This window comes from Vanellus vanellus (genome assembly GCF_965231255.1).
Source record: "Vanellus vanellus genome assembly, chromosome: 3".
Classification (NCBI taxonomy): Eukaryota; Metazoa; Chordata; class Aves; order Charadriiformes; family Charadriidae; genus Vanellus; species Vanellus vanellus.
This window is the reverse complement of record NC_138907.1, coordinates 48,268,318-48,285,284: the sequence shown is the minus strand read 5'-3', so window position 1 is coordinate 48,285,284 and position 16,967 is coordinate 48,268,318. Positions and strand designations below refer to the sequence as shown.

Sequence of the window (16,967 nt, the reverse complement as noted above, 5' to 3'; positions counted from 1 at the left end):
GAAGGTGATTATGAGAAAGAGGATGGGTATAGATGGGGCGGGCCTGAGCTTTTGGAAATGCTCTCCCCTTTTCTGAGAGCATCTGCCCGGAGACGAACAGATGTGGGCACCTGCGGTGACAGGCCACATATGCTCCATCCTATTCACAGGCATTCAGACACAGCTACAATGGTAAGGCTTTGTGCACACAGAGTCACCAAATATATTAATCTGTGCTCCCCAGAGCACCGCTCTGTTTAATTTTTCACCGGCAATAACATCTGATCTAAACCTCCCACCGGCTCCCCTATGTCTCTCTTCTCCCCCTGCAAAGATGTGAAGTTATTCAGGTCCCCACCTGTTGCCGGCGGACTGGCAGCAGGTCGGGCTGCCGGCGGGCCTGCAGCCAGGCCCTCACCCCGGGGAAGCGGCGGCTCCCCTCCGCCGGCAAGTGCCGAGCAAAGCACAGCAAACTCGGATCTGTCCCCGCTCTGCACCGGGTCCTGCCCACCCGCCCGCCATGCTGCCCCGGGCCACTTTTTTCCCCGACGACCGCGCAGCCACATAAATCCTCCGTGTACCACTCCGGGGGGTTTCAAGCAATTTCAGTGTGCGATGCTTTCATCTCCCCACGGCCCCCGTCCCCGTCCCGGCTGGGTTTGTTCGGGGGCACAATGGCCCCTCCGGCCCCATTGTGGCCGTACAAAGCCGAGGGACACCAGGCCGCGGGCGGGGACAGCCGCCGTTCTAACTAGCCCGCACCCCCCCTCTTCGTCCCCCGCCGCTGTCATGCGAAGGGGCCCGCTGCAGCCGGCTGTCTCCTGCAGGGCGGGCAGGGACGGCGGTACCAGCAGGCAGAGCAGCGCAGGGCAAGGCGGGGGGGGGGGGGGCAAAGACAGGGACAGGGACAGGGACGGGGACGGCGACGGCGACAGTCCCCTCAGGCCCGCCCGGCCCGCCCCAGCCGCCGAGCGCATGCGCAGCTCCGCCCCCGCGGGAAGCGGAAGCGCAGGCTCGGGTCAGTGCCGGGGTGCCGTTAGGAGGGGGCGGGCGGCCGTTTAACGGCCACGTCGCGCGGGGGCGGGGGAAAAAGCGGGGGGGGGGTGGGGGGGAGGGTGCTTGTTAGGGGTGAGAGCGACTGGAGCCCCGGTTCTCGCCGACAGCATGGTTCGGGTGCCGCACGGCCTCCTGAGGCCCTTCCGGGGCTGGATACAGCGGCCCTCACAGGTCGCCCGGTGCAGGCCCCGGCCCTCCCCTCCCCTCCCCTCCCCTCCCCTCCCCTCCTCTCCCTTCCTTTCAGCGGCGGGCAGGTGCCGCCGGCTCTTCGCCTGCCCGCGGCCTCCCGCGTTTGTGCCTCTGGGACAGGCAGCGGGGGGCTGCCGGCCTGTCCCTGCGCTGCCGCGCGTCAGAAGTGGAGGACTTTGCTCCTTGTCCCGTGTACTGTGGGCCTCGGCTAGAGGGTTTCTTGCGACGGCCTGGGGCAGTAACTGTGAAGATTTCTGCTGACAACCCTTTGTAATGCTGCGTGTTACTATCGGCATAATAAAATTTGTGTCGTGGTAGTTGCTTGCTGACAAGTTGAAGTGTAGTGGTATTAGCTGTTGTAGGGGTCATCTGTCTGAATTTTTATGTCTGTATAAAATGGGGGGTGAAAACATTTTTTATTATTTCAGTTTGTGGAGAAAATTATTTCCCCCCTGCAGATTCATGCACTTTAAATAGTCTAGTGCAGTTGAGATCCTACAGTAATCTGAGGTCTCCATTTCACACAAGTAATGTTAGAAATAAGCAACCAGCCTTAAACAGTTGATCTGTTGCGCAGAATGTGCATGTTTTCCACTCATGGGAAGCATAGCATTACAGCATAAAACATTTTAGTTCTGATTCTGCCAACTTTTTTGAGGTGCCTCTGATGAAAGTACTTCTCAAGTCGGTAGATCTTGTTCTCTTTTCTGCTGTGATGGATTAGAGAATGATTTCCTTAACGTGACTTACTGATTAGTAGGGAAAGAGGATGGTTGACAGAATATAAACCCTTTTTTATATGCTTTCTGCAAATATGTTTGATAGTAATATTAACATGCTAGTAGCAGGCAAGGTACTTGCTTATGTGTTTGGGTGTGAACTTGCTATTGATGAAGCTAAACTAGTACTGGAAATTTTTCTGATAATCTCTGTATCATAGACTTGCTTAAATTGTTAAGCAAGAGGAGTGCTTCAAATACAGGTGTGAGGTGGTGGGAAAATGTTTCTTTCCATTTATTAAAGTACAGTATAGCTAGTAAGTTGTTTACCACACTTCTTGCTCTAGGTATGTCGCCACTCTGAGTAGAATCTGTACTGAATCATAACTAAAACTTGCTTGGATGCAATGCATTTTTGCAGAGGTAAGACCTGCCATGGCATACTGCATCTGTGTAGTGACCTCAGATCATTTAGTCTGACCACATGTGTTGGTGTTTGAAAGATGAAGGCCTTCACAGCCATTTCTAGGTCTCCATAGAAAGTAATAAAAAATGATAAAATACTGGTGCTCAAACCATTTGGAACCAGATGTGCAGCTTTCCTGGAAAAGCAAATGGCCAGTCTTAAGGGCACGCAGGTAACACTTCCAGTGTTACCTCTCATAGAGAGAGCAGTGGATGCCTTGTATCCATGTGCAGCAATGAAGCAGATTCATACACGTTTATTTCTGATTTTATAACAATGTGATCTAGTGTATGTGCTCACCTTTATTTCGTATGTATTTCATGTTGCATCATATGAGGAAGACGTTTTTTATGATGAAGGTGGTGAAACCCTGGTACAGGTTGCCCAGAGAAGTTGTGGGTGTTCCATCCCTGGAAACATCCAAGATCGAGTTGGGCAGGGCTCTGAGCAACCTGATCTAGTTGAAGATGTCCCTGCTTATTGCAGGGGGGTTGGACTAGATGACCTTTAAAGGTCCCTTCCAAACCAAACTATTCTATGATTAAAGAGGATGGTATCTAGAACCTGTATCTGGAGGGTATTAGATATTTAAACTCCGAGGATGCAGGAATACCTTTAAAAGCTGTCAATTCATAACACTTTTGTGAATTTAACTGCCTTTTTTCTTTTTGTATACCATAAGCATATATATAGTAACGTAACACTTCTGAGACAGTCTGTAATTGAAATGTCAGAAATCAGCAGTGTGAAAAACAGGAAAAATTGTACCTGTTTAATTAAAGCATAGTGAATTTCTTCACTGTTTAACTGAGAAGGGTTTTGATTTTTGAGCAAAAGCAAAGCAGGTTTTCTAGGAATAAAATAAAAAACAAAGCTTGATGGAGCTTATTACCTCAATGTTTCACTGGAAGTTCTTTTAAAATAAAGTGGTGCTAAAGTAGAGGAAACTGATGCCGTCATAGGGGAAAGAGCACTTCTGTCTTACAGGCTGTGCCAAACTTCTTTGCATTGAGATTTCTAGTAATAAAAATGGAGGTCATCAATGGTTTTAATTTTATCCCACAACTCTTCTCTACGTAACATGTAAATTGGTTCAATTTGGCAGGGTATCAAGTTCTGCCACAGAATTCAGAGACCCTCTTCTTCAATCTTTTGGTATTTCCTAAACTGAAAATAAGCTTATTCCATTTTAAAATGTTTAATGTCTAGCTAATGTTTGCATGTGTGTCTTTTAAAATGGATTGGTTCAAAATTGCAGTACATGTTAGAAATCCCATTTAATAGATTAACTTCACTATTAATGGTAGTCAGATTTGTAGATTCACAACATATAGGTAAACCTCTAATTCTTTAAACAGGTCTTGAAAATTATGTCTTCAAATGATGGGATGGTAAAATGGATTGAATTTCAGATTCAAAGCAGAACTGATACTACCAAAGCCGTTGCAGAAGTAGAGGTATTGCAGCTGTTGCCATATCAGTGGACTGTTTTCTGTAAACTCAGATGGTAACTGAGCCATTTGCACAATCAAGGTACAAGACTGATTTCCAAAGTTATCCAGTATTTTTTCCCGCTGACTTCAATTAAAGGCATTCGTATACTTTTCAGTGTGAAAATCAAGCCATTAATTCCTGTGTTGTACACTGTCAGCTAAGATGTTAAAGCTTTTAATTACGTCTATACTTGTTTTTCTATCAATGCATACTTTTCTATATTTTATGCTATTAATCTGAAATTTTAAAAGTCATATTTATGAAAGCCTTTTGATATTTACTGTTTTCACTGATACAATAAGCAGAAGTGGAAGACAAAGTGAATGGGCACTTATGTCCAGTTTGTTGATGGGAAGAAAACTGGTTCAAACTGTTTAAAGGCCAGGACAATACAGCAAGCTATCAGCAAAAGCAGAAAAATAACAGTTCTGTTTCCAAGCTGCTTTTTTTTTTTGATGGTAGAATTTCCTTACTTTTCTCAGTATTGCATTTTAGAATGCTGTTTTTCTTTTTCTTCTTTCAGACTGCTGTGAGTTTCAGAGATCAACCATGGGCATTAAAGGTTTGCAGGGATTTGTGGCAAGAGTTTGCCCTGATGTATGCAGAACGGTAGATCTGAGAGAAATGGCAGAAAAACATCGCATTGATCATCCTGATTTCCCGCCAGTCATCGTAGTAGATGCCATGAGTTGTATTAGATATTGGTACACGCCAGAATCCTGGGTGTGCGGTGGCCAGTGGCGGGAGTATCTTGCCACTTTAGAGGATTTTATTAAATCTTTTATGGCAGCTGGTATCACGTTGGTGTTTTACTTTGATGGAGTGGTAGAAGAGAAAAAGAGAGATGAATGGATCAAACGGAGGTTGCAGAATAACAAGGATATAGCCAAAATATTTCAGTTTATCAAGACTCACAGGAAACAACCTGGGAGAGGAATGTTTATTGTTCCTTCAGCTTTGCCTACTTTTACACGTTTTGCCCTAAAGTCGCTTGGTCAGAAAACAGTATGCACATTGCAAGAGGCAGACTTTGAGGTGGCTGCATACGGTTTGCAACATAACTGCATAGGAATTCTCGGGCAAGATAGTGACTACCTCATATATAATACATGCCCCTACTTTTCCATTGAGAAGCTCCGTTTGGACAGACTGGTCACTGTTATGTACTCTCGAGAAGATCTTTGCCGTGCGTTGGGTCTTAGTTTGACACACCTCCCTCTCTTTGCTTGCTTGCTTGGCAACGATGTTGTTCCAGAAAGGCTGTTGGAAGGCTTTTGGCATAAATGTTTAGTCACCAGTCCCCACAAGAATAACAGCTACAACAGAAGAGCAAACATAATTCTAGCTGTAGCAAATTACATCTCGAAAGTTCCATGCTCATACAGCAGCCTGAAACACTTGAAAGAGATGCTACCTTTGGGATCAGACAAGACATTACTTTACAGAGGAGTGGAGTCCTATCTTTTGCCCGGGCAGCAGTCTCCATGGATTCCGCCCAACTTAACAAATTGCCAAACATTCTCCCTTCAGGAACAAACAGCCATGTGTCAAGACAAGGAAATCCTTCAGGTACCTTGTTTTTTAGAGCTTAATGGTCACTTTATTGCTATGACTACTTAGTGGAAGTTGGTAATGAGTACACCATACACCAAACCTATTGATTTAAATTTGCTTGTGCAAAATCTTTTGTCTGTTAAGTACAGCCATGGTTAGGGCTATTACATGCATCACGATGAGGGCAGATGCAGTACATTTAATTAAAAGTGGTTCCTCTCTTTTTGAAGCGTCAGGCAGGTGAAATAATGGGGAGCAGCTCCTGTATATGCCTATAGCTGGGTGTAGAGATGTACTTCCCATGTATTGCACAATGTAATGACTTCCTTTTTGCTTTGAGAACCCACAGGTCAGCTACAGCTGGTTATTGGTCTGCTTGGCTGTACTTGGCACATGCAGTCAAGGTGTCAAAGGGAGCTGTGCTAGGAATGTAGAAGTTGAAATTGCTCTTGTGGAGGAGATGAAGAAACTTCCTATAAACCTGTATTTCATGATTTTTGGATCAGGTCAATTATCCTTCAGATTCATTGTCCCTGAAGGAACCAAAAGGTCTTTGAGTGGCTTGTTAATCCTCAAAGGGCAGAGCTGCACTAGCAAGTTTCACTTATGGCTTCCCACATGGGCAGAGATGCGCTGGTGTTGGGGTGAGTCAGATTGGGTCACTCTAGATATGTTAGCTAGGGTAGCCTACCTGGCTAATAGAAAACTGAGCTACTTTGCATCAGAGTTTATGCAACAGTCGTAAGTCTAGAGTACAATTTTGTAAATTCATGGCAATTAAGATAGCACATCGACATTCAATAGAAAAAAATCTATGCAAGGTAGTGTATTTTAGACCCTATATTAGCCATCTGTTACTCCCTATTTTGTTAGGTACCTATAGACTTCAAATAGGGAGTCTTCTTTTTTTTTTCTCTCTTACTTACCTTGAGCATTTTCTTTAAAACTATTTTTGTTTCCTCATATTACTCTAAAGTAATCCTATAATTTACATTTCCCTTTTTTAAAAAGACTGTAAAACATTTAAAAACTACATTGTAACCTATGCAATGCTTGTTTCTGCTAAACTGCAGATATATTTGTTTTTTTAATTAACCACACATAGATATAATACATGTCACTTTTGACTGTAGTAGTTAAATAGAAGATGTTATTTAAAAAAACCCAAAACCCCTAGATCCTAATAAAGTGTTGAAAAATATTGTTTATGCTTGAAGTGCAAGTTAAAATTAGCCAGAATGTAATTATCTTGGTTGGATTATGGCCAGGACAATAGTGGTAATATTCTTGCTCCTTAAGAGAATGTACCATGCGGTCTTTATGACAAGTGGTCATTATTTCTTGGCTAGATCTTTCATTTGAAGGGTTGCAGTTCTCTAGCATCCTGCTGAGCTACTGCTGTAATGAAATAATAATGTTTAGAAACTCCATTGAAGAATGCCTCACTGTTGCTGAATAAATCCTATGTTAAGCCAGTCCCTGGGCCAAGGAAATTATAGTCAAAGTTATAGACATGTTAACTTGTCTTTTGTTTTTGTTACAGGTGTTTAAATATTTTTATATGTAATGTGTGTGCTTTGCTTCGTATTTTGAAACCCATATGTATTTCTGCTTACCTTGCACGTAACCTAAACTGCACATAAATGACATACACAGCTCAGTTCCAACCTTGAGGACATAGCCTTAGGTTGCTGCTTCTCTCAGAAAAGAAGAGCGTAACTTTCTAACTGACTGTACATGTAAATCAGAAATATTTTTTAAGATACAGCATTGAATACATCAATACTTTTGGAATCAGCTTGTATTTTTTTTTCAGTACATAAGTATGTGTAGATTATTGGCAAATTGCAAGAAACTAGTATTTTCAATTTATCTCATATCTGTGACAGTGTTTTGTATGAAATAGTTGAATGCTTCATTCAAATCATGCTTAGAAATACTGAACTCTTTGCTTTTGTTTTATACAAAAGTAGATTTGGGGTATTACATTGTTTACGTGTATTAGGGATACTGAAATATTTCTTCCAGGTCAACCATTAATTTATTGCTGTAAGAAAATGCTCTGTTGATTGGCATTATGCATAGAAGCCTATCACTGATTTTATACTCATGTGAGAATTTCTTCTGAAAGTATGACATTTTCGTAGAATTACTTTTGATCAGTAATGACCCAGTGATAGACTGCAGCTTTGACCTACTGAGTTCCCAGGTTTGCAGATACTGGAATTCTGCAGAAATGGTGAATTTGGCTCTGGCCAGTGGTCTGGTAATTCCTAGTGAAAGAGGCTGAGATAGCTGCATGGATGGCACAACCCAAATAATACAGATAGTGTGACACATGCAGGGAATGCAGAGCAGAGAAACTTCAGTGCCTCCTTGCCATACGGCATATGTCCTTGAGAATTTACTAGTGGCACCCCATGGAAATAATTGGCTCTCCTCAGCTGTTTGAACATCCTCATAGTTTCAGTCTGAGGTTGTGAAGTAGAAAGTCTATCTGGCCCTGCACTTGGCCAGTCCAGGTTACAGGTCTTACTGGTTGAAACTCTGTGCTGCCTGAGAGCAGCTTTGTTGCTTATGCAGCTAAGCTACTCCAGACCAGCGGTCCCTGTTGGTACTGAGCCTGCTTGTAGCCAGCTGCTGTAGCCAGATGTGTTTGCATCCAGTGCCTGGTTAATATGCAGCCTGGGTGATGCTGTGATTCAGCTTTTCAGCAACAGCCTGCAGACCTGTTTTTCCTCACTGGAGTAGATTGTATTTCTTTTTTTGAGGAAGAGCTATTGCAAAGTAAAAGTATGATGAAGTATTCTAATTTCATCACAATGTAAACTATGCAAAGTCAGCTCGGAAAAGAAATGGAGCTGTCTTACGTAGTTCATCTTGCAATAAAATTAAAAGTTTGGGGGTTGTCATGCATTCACTCACTATTTAAAGAGGGAAGATACATTTTCAGGTGACTAAAGGAGAGCAGCTAATTTTTCTATTTCTGAATTCAGAATTAATTTTAAGAATAATTACTCTCTAAAAAGCTGTCATTAAAACTCCCAAGTTTTAAGAATTCAAGGAGGGGCTAAGAAAGTCAATGATGGTTTTCCTGGGGATTCCTGCCCACAAAAAGACAGATGTCTGAAAATGTACTATACTGCTGTTGTTTGAACAGGCACTTGTTCCCTCCCTGGCTGTTCCCTCCATTTCCGCTGGTAGAGAAAGTACCATTTCCTTGAACAGTGAATATATTTTGTTAGTTTTGATCCTTTTTCATTTTGGAGATAATGCTTTCTTCCTTCTTTAAACAATCAGTTAGCTAAAGAACAGCATATCCGATCTGAAAATTATACAATCTTCAATATCTTAAGCAATGGAGAGACTGAGTGCAGTAACTCTTTGGAAGACGAATGTGATAGAGAGATTCCTGGACAGGCACTTATCTACCGCCCTGCTCGTCAGCATATTTATTCTGTCTTGTTGGAATCTGGAGAAGGTAAGGATTAAACTACTTACACCATTATTCAAGTATACTTTCAATTCTGAAAAATTAAACTTTGAATTCATTGTTTCAGTGGCTAGATCAACACAGCATTTAGGATAAAAACTGTGGGCAGCTGAAGTGTATTTCTTAAGGTATCAAAAGAAAATGTGACAATGAAAATACAGTTTTTCTACATGCTGTTCAATTTCAGTGCTTTTAAAGAGATTTTTTTAAAATTGGGGTTTTTCTTTGTTAAGTGTGAAGTTGTGAAAATTTTTAATGATCAAAAGATTGAACAAAACAATGGCATTTAGAAGATTTTTAAAGTTTGAGAGGATATGAAACCTTGTGTTGCTTTGCTAAGTGTAGCTCCTGATGAATTAGTGAGTTGTAATACACTTCTGCAAAACAGTAACACACTGTTACGGTTTTACTTTCTGTTGGTTTTAAGTCTGTGATTTTAAGAACAGCGGGTAGTCAAATATAGTTCTTGTAGTAATACAAATGCAAGTAGTCATACAGTGATTATTAGTTCTTTCATCAAAATGCAAGAAAGTATGATTTCTTTATCCAGTGGTGTAAACAGATTCTGTAGTAGGTATATTTAACTGTGCTTCCATTCTTCTGCTTTAAGACAGGTAATTCTTTATTCACATCCTTGGACAAATTTTATGTTCTTAAGACTTATGTTAGTTAAATGTTATCTTTAGCTACAATGTCTTCTAGGCAGTGAGTTGAAAATTAAAAATGTACTGAACTGTTACTCTTTTTATGTTGATTTTTCCTTGGTAATCACTTTACATTTTATTGATGAAAGCGCACTGCCATCAAACCTAATATTCAAACTATGTGCTTAGAAAGGCACAGAAAGTTAATTAAGTACCTTCCTTCAACAACTGGAGGTTGAAGTTATGCCATAATAGGAAAAAAATAGGAAAAACTGAATCAGAGCTTACAAAGTCATTTGGAGAGAGTAACAAAAATCTCAGCAGTAATCATGCACATCTGTCATTTTTCATTTTTCAGCCTACTGCCTCTAAGTTTTGTAGACAATTATAACTTGGTTGGGTTTTGTTTATTCCTCTAAGCAGCGGGATATTCATTGATGTTTTCAGGAACACCCAGACCAAACCTTCTAATTAACAATTGTTGCTGCGAGATGGCAGGGTAGTAGGCAGATTTACATTTGTGTTACAGTGTTTGTAGTACTCAGATGAAGAAGATTAGAAATGAAATCAGAAACATTAATTTAGAATCTTATTGAAAATGAAATTTGGATGTGAAAGATGTCTTCTTTTAAGAAAGTGATTTTCAAATAAAACCACAGATAACGTGTTATTTGTTCTAAGTTCATGCCTCAAATTCCAGTGATAATTTTCTAAAGTAAATCGTAGTGTGCCCTCAATCCTTAACCCTTCCAGAAAGGTAAGTAGCGTGTGTCTGCACAGGCATCCCTATTAAGTCTGCATTTTTAGTGCATGTGTCTACCTCTAACTGCTTTAACCATATCCCTTCCTAGTAGTTCGTGGGTTGGTGTTTTATTCCAGTGTATAGTTGCTTCTATGTCGAGTGTAGATCATTAATCAGAGTCTGTATGGGAATTAATAAGTAAATGACAGCATTATTTTTTATGAATTCACTGCTAGACCTACAGGGAAGTTTTGTTCTTTACAAAGTAAGTAGAATCCTCTGCCAGTTTCCCTCAGATGAGGTTAAGTTGACTGTTTTTTGTAATTTGATGAAGGTAGGATGGGAGGAAGTAACCTACGCTGTATGTAGGTTGTAGTATAATATAGAATTAATGTGGCTAAGAGACCCAAGAATCCATAGGAGCTGGATGTTGTCATATCCTTTGAAATCACCCTTGTAGACCATGCCACTTTGCCTGAAGCCATAGTGTGATCAGTGTTTCTTGTGCTGTCAGTGCCAGTTTAAGTAATTCTCTCACACAGTCACTCATTTCAGTCCCTGTGCAACCTCTCAGTTGTGCTGGTGCAGCGGTTTGTGCAGCTGCATGGTGGCCTAGTTTGAGAAACTGAAAATAGCCACTCTCTTTCTTTCCTCCCTTTCTTGCAATCAGGTAAGTAACCTGGTTCTGTTTCCCCATCTGACTCTTTGTGTAGCCACAAACAGCTGTGGTGAAGCAGCCCAAGGGAATGGCAGGGAGTGGGAATGAGCAAACCAGTGGTTGCCTCTAAAAGTTCACAGTGCTGCTGAAAGCTCATGAACTATGCCTTTGGCATAGTTTGGTATATGGTAAGTATGTGCGTGCCTTTACTCATCGAGATGCTACTAGAATCACAGTCTTCTTTTTGACCCTACAAAAATAAATAGGGGGTTGATGGTGATCCTGATAACATGACATTTGTTGCCCATGTACTTTAAAAGTATCTTTATAATTAATTGAGCTCTTTCTGGTCATTAAGTGGAATATTGCTTATCAGGTTATATAAATTGTCATTTTTTAGTATCTTTCCTAGAAAAACAGTATTATTGGAAAACTTCAAGGAGAGGAAAATAACAGTAACTAATACACCTTGATAGGCCAGCCAAGCTCTTTCTTCTGTGTGCAAAGATTTCAGAACAAAGCCGGCAGGTTTTGGCACTAGCGCAGTCTGTGGAAATACCTGTACCTGCATGACTGTTGCCAATTAGGAGGTTGTGTAATGTAGCCTAAGCCTGTGGCCAGCTCCTGGAAGTCCTGGCATCACTCCCAGTTCTAACATTAGCAGGCCAGAATGACCCTCGGTTTGGCACTGTCAAAAAAGTCCGTTAGCAGAATTTTTGCCAGTTATCACCAGTGACCGCTCAGGAGGGCTGGCATTGTTGCAGGAGTAGAGGAGCACACATAACAGCATTTCCAACTGTCTCATGTTTTGGTGTTTTGCACATAGTTGAAATTTTCCTTAGGCTGCCTAGGTCATTCAGGTCGTTCCACAGGTCGTTCAAAATCTATTTTAACAAAGGAACTGCTATGTTTTAAATTTCACTGATGACATTCTGTATGTGCATTGTGGGGAAAAAAAGTTTGAAAAGTTACTGTTCTTTTCCAGAGATATTTCCATGCAAGGAGGGTTGGCATTTAGTAATCATGTCTCCATTTTGTTCTTGGTATGTTAATGTGCAGTCAGTTTGCAGGACCTTGCTTTCAGCTATATTTGTTTGGCTACTTATGTGAGTAGTCATATACCTTTGTTACTAATGAATTATCATAGTGAAAAGCACTGATGTGGTGCTACATCCTGTACTAGCATTCATGTAGATTAAAAAAACAAAACTGGATGTTTCCTATTGACTTCTCTTTTTACTGTGCTTGAGCTCCATGGGTGATGTAAAAGTAGTATTTCACTGGCATTTGGAATCAAGTGACATTTTGATAAGTTGTTCTGTGAATTGTGGAACTTGGGAAGAGTGACACTCCATGCCAGCTTCCCCTCAGCAAAGCTTTTATATCTCCATACTCCTTCTTAGCATCCTCTTAACTTCTCCTCACGTCCTTGATAACTGCCTTCTGCAATATATGGTGTTTTCAGGTAAGTTCCCTATTGGCTCCTGCTCTCCCCAAATCCCATCAAATCCCATTCCATAGCTAATTGCGTATTGATTTGCCATCCAGTGCATTCGTATACAACAGGTAACTTGACTCTCCTGCCATTCTTTCAGTTGGTGCCCTAATAGGATCCCTCTATCAGCTGAATCACCAGTTTCACAAAGTGTTTAGGAATACATTTGAAATCTCTTCTCCTCTGTCAGATTTAGTTGAAACAGAGCAGTGCATCCATGAATTAATTATAACACAGATGTCATAATTGTATTAGGCTTGCTTTCTTAAGAAGCCAGGCTAAAATTTGGGAGGCTAGGCTGAATAAATTGAATAAAGCAGAATAATTTACATAATAAATCTTAAAACAGAATGCTAAAACATCAGAATCTTTTTGAAAGTGACTTTGGGATATTAAATTGGAGGGGTTTATTCGTGAAATAGCATTATCATAGGCAATGATTTATAATCAAGATGTGAGACTATTCAGCTACTAGAATGTGCAGTTTAAGGCTTTGGGTTTTTTTTTCCTTAGTGTAGGCATTTTTTATTTTATTCTTAATGTCATCAGTTTTTGAACAGTGAAGCATGGCAACCCAGGTGTAATGCTGTCCAGCTGTTGGTTCTTCAGTCCTTCACCTTTATTGGGAGCTTGTGCTGCAGGTGCATAGGTAAGGAAGGAGGAAGAAGCAGGGCTGTAAATCAGATTTTGTCGTGTTCTTTTCCCTCCTCTCTTATCCATGACATTAGAAATCCATCTGAGGAATTTCTGCCTTGCACCGTAGCACACTATTTGTTCATTCATGCCAACAGTCATTTGCAGCGTTGAGCTATGAATGAGATCAGGAAATTAATGTGACCAATCTTTTTGGGGTGGTGGAGGGGAGGGAAGGAGAGTGTTGGAGAGATTTGTTTGGTTTGTTTTAAGCTAGGTGAGGTTTTTGATTAGGGTTCATAATGTGGCATCAAATACTTGTGCAGTAAAGTGCAGAGTGATTTGAATTGATGATAAAAGGCAGGAATTTTTAAGAACTGTGGCTTCAGGACTGAGTGGGAGCTGGAAGGAATTAGTGATACAATACTATGAATCTGGAAAGGGACAAAGGAAGGAAAAAAAAGCTTTGAAATTTGCCTGGAAAAGATTTGAACACTATTTCAAGTGCCCAGGACTAGCTAAATCTGTTTGCTTCATACTGATTACCAGACTACAGAGGGTGGAAATTTAGGGCACTATAACATGATTACAATGAGGAAAATCTGGACAGAATGCAGAAGCACCATTTATAACAATAATGAAGGGTGTTTTTTGAAGACTTGCATTGGAATGATTGTGAGCTGATTATTGGAAATTGAATAGACTGCATTTCAAAAATTCTTAAATGCTTTAGTTATTTCGGAGGGTATTTTCATCTGTTGAGTTTTTTTTTTTTTAAGCATTGAGTAGTTTGATGCACAACCAAGTAGTGAAATTTTAAGTTTAAGAGGCACCCTACTCTTTACTGGGAGGCGGGGCAGAGTTGAGGTTAGGGGGTAGGAAGCCACTTGAGCTATTATGCATAAACAGTCCCTTTATACTAGATAAAAGGTCTGGAACAATGGGCTGTAAAAGCTCTGCATCTGACAGTGGGATGACTCCATTGCTGTCAGCTTTCAAATAGGCATCAAGTCCTCCTTATAAAGATTTTGTCTCGAGCCCTGACACAGGAAATGTCAGGGCAAGTTGGGAGGAGAATCATATTAAAGACTCCCTGCATATGTGGCAGAGTGACAACCCTGAGAGACTGAGGTAGCTCATGTAGGTCCCTAAGCTATGCCAGATGCCTCCACAGCTTCCTGAACTGCCTTGGAATGGGAAGGCCTGAAGTTGGCTTAAAGCCATTTTAGAATGTTTTCCACAAGCTCTTGTACTTACATTTTTGGCTGCAATTCCCAACTCCAAACTCATGTTTATAGCACATAATTCAAACTCTCTTCATTTGTTCTGATGATTTGTCATAAAGATACTAAAACTAACTTTTCTTGGTTTGTTTTTAAAGAAGCTGAGCAAAGAAGTCATCATGAAGTGCCTTGTATTACTTTAGAATCCTAATCACCACTGCTTCCAACTTTTACACTAGTGTCAATACATACATTTGCCTTACTGAGCCAGTTTATCTTTTTAGGTGGAGCCAATCATTTGGTAAAAGAGTGGTTTGTCTATTATGGAAATCCTCTCCAGCAGCCGGACCTGATACAACCTGTACCACCTTCTATCCCAGGTAGAATAAAAATGTGTTTAAATCTGAACTGAAATAATGACATCACAAAAACCAGGTTAGACAATCCATCATCACATATTTGATATGGAATCCAAAACAACTGTGGAGAACAAGGAGCTAAAGTTGAAATGCTGCATGCCTGTAATTGCTTTTAATTACCCTGTGTAATTATAATAGGATTCAGCTTTGAGCTACATGTTATTACTATGTCTTGTTAAGCACAGTGCTAATTCAAACATCAGTTCTAACATGCAAACAATTTCTTAGAGGTTCTAAATACTGCTCTGAGACCAGGATAAGTGGTGTGTAGGGCCATATTAAAATTATCCTATTAAGCTGTTTGCGAGAATGTGTTAACGAGACTGATGGACAGTATAAAAAAGGACCATTTTTAGATCACCTGTGACAACCCCAAAATAGATTCCAACTTTTGGTAAGAAAATAATTAGGCTGTTTCTGTGAAGTTGTTTCTACTGTCTTAAGCATCAAGTGTTTTGTGTTTTTTGGTTTTTTTTTTTTAATCTTCTTTCTTTTGGTAAAGGACACACTCATTAACACTTTTAGTGAAATTAGTGTTACGAGGAATGTGTTACATTTACAAGCAAGTATCGTACACTTTAGTGAAAAGATTGGGCACTGTATATGTCACTCACCTCTTTATCATGAAATTGTATCATGCAATACAAGTTTAGGATAGGAAGGAAACAGTACTGTATCAATTTTGTTATTTCAGAGGGAAAATTGTTCTCATTGTTCGTTTGTCAATGCTGTTGTAGTCATTACCCCTCTATCTTTACTCTCAGCTCTCTCTCTGTCTAGCATCTGCTATCATGTGGATCAGGAGCTCAGTTTTTTTAGTCTTTCATATGAAATGACTTAGTTCCATTGATATACTATTGATATCTTATTAAGAAAAATTGTCTACTCTACTTTTTGAGAGTAATTACCAGTGCTTTGAGAGTAATTACCAGCTGGTTACCTCAGCACCCAGAGCTTTCTGTAGCAGTCCTTGTTCTGATCTGGTCTAAGTCCAAATTCAGAAGAAGTTGAAATGCATCTGCTTTTTTTTTTTTTTTTCTGTTAGAGATTGCTTTAGAACCTACTTGTTTTTAATTTTGTAGGGTTATAGTGCATTTTCTTTTAAGGTATCCTTGGATTGTACAGTTTTCTTCATATTTGAAACTTGTATATTTAATGAGAGACTTCAAGGATGAAGGAAAAACAGTTGCTCCTTAGATATCTGCCTTTTCAAAATCCTTTTGAAAGGAACTGTTTAGAAACAAATAAGTTACATAGACAAAGTACAAACAAGGTTTCATTTGATATACCGTAGTTTCACTGTCCAGTACCCCTGATACAATATTAGGAGAATGATTATCCTATTGACTTGATGATAGCGTGAAATTGCTGTGAAATTTTCCCAATGGATATGAATATGCCAGGTAAAAATTGATCAGTCTGTCCTGTAACACTGTTTTATTTCAGCATACAACAGTCTGGGAACATGCATTTGTAAAACAAGTAAACAAAACTCAACAAAGTATAAACCATACCTATATAGCTACATTTCAATTTGCATAGCAAATGTACCATATTTATTGTTGTAAAATTTTCCTTCCCAGATAGTATAGTACCTTCCTCCCTTTCTGGAGAGGAATCCACTTAATCTCATGTATGCTTTTTCTACTGCTCTGCAAACATGCTATACGTATAACCCACCTCATGTTGACGGTAAACAGGATTTTAAATCATTGTGTGTGTTTGTTTATAGCAACCGCATAAGAGGAGTGTATAAAAACAGCATCTTCTCAGCCATAAGCTTTACTAGCTCAGTAATGAAAGGCTGTTCAAGCAGACTATTAAAAAAGGGGAGGAGGACTTCTAGTGTTTATTTTTAGTGCTCTGTTGTCATTCCTTCAGCGAACAAATATTTTTCTAAAATTTTTGCAGTCCATATTTGTATGCCTTACATTCGCTCATGCATCTTTTATTTTCCACAGCATGACTTTCTAATTCACCAAATAAGGTTCTCAACAGCGCATCACATTTTTCAGAAAGGGATCATATTTAGAGCTAAATTTAAAGAAGTTGTTATAGGAAGTTAGAGTTCAAAGCTGTCAATCAAGATCAGTTTACTCAAAAAAGAGAGAAAACCTTACCAGAAACTATTAGAAAAATCACAGGTGCAATTAATCAGGGAAGGTTCTTTGTTTTATCTTTTCTAGAAAAAATTATAACCTCA

At 40.0% G+C, this 16,967-nt stretch overlaps 1 protein-coding gene across 1 annotated transcript in view; it reads left to right on the top strand.

Annotated features, from left to right (window-relative positions):
- Positions 1–954: 954 nt before the first annotated feature.
- FAM120B (family with sequence similarity 120 member B) overlaps positions 955–16,967 on the top strand; it is a gene marked incomplete at both ends in the record, with an annotated part of 53,149 nt that continues 37,136 nt past the window's right edge. Inside the window, 4 exons of the mRNA XM_082481549.1 lie at positions 955–997; positions 4,427–5,472; positions 8,758–8,938; positions 14,630–14,725. Coding sequence (XP_082337675.1) covers positions 955–997; positions 4,427–5,472; positions 8,758–8,938; positions 14,630–14,725 — 1,366 coding nt within the window. The remainder of the gene's footprint in view (positions 998–4,426; positions 5,473–8,757; positions 8,939–14,629; positions 14,726–16,967) is intronic.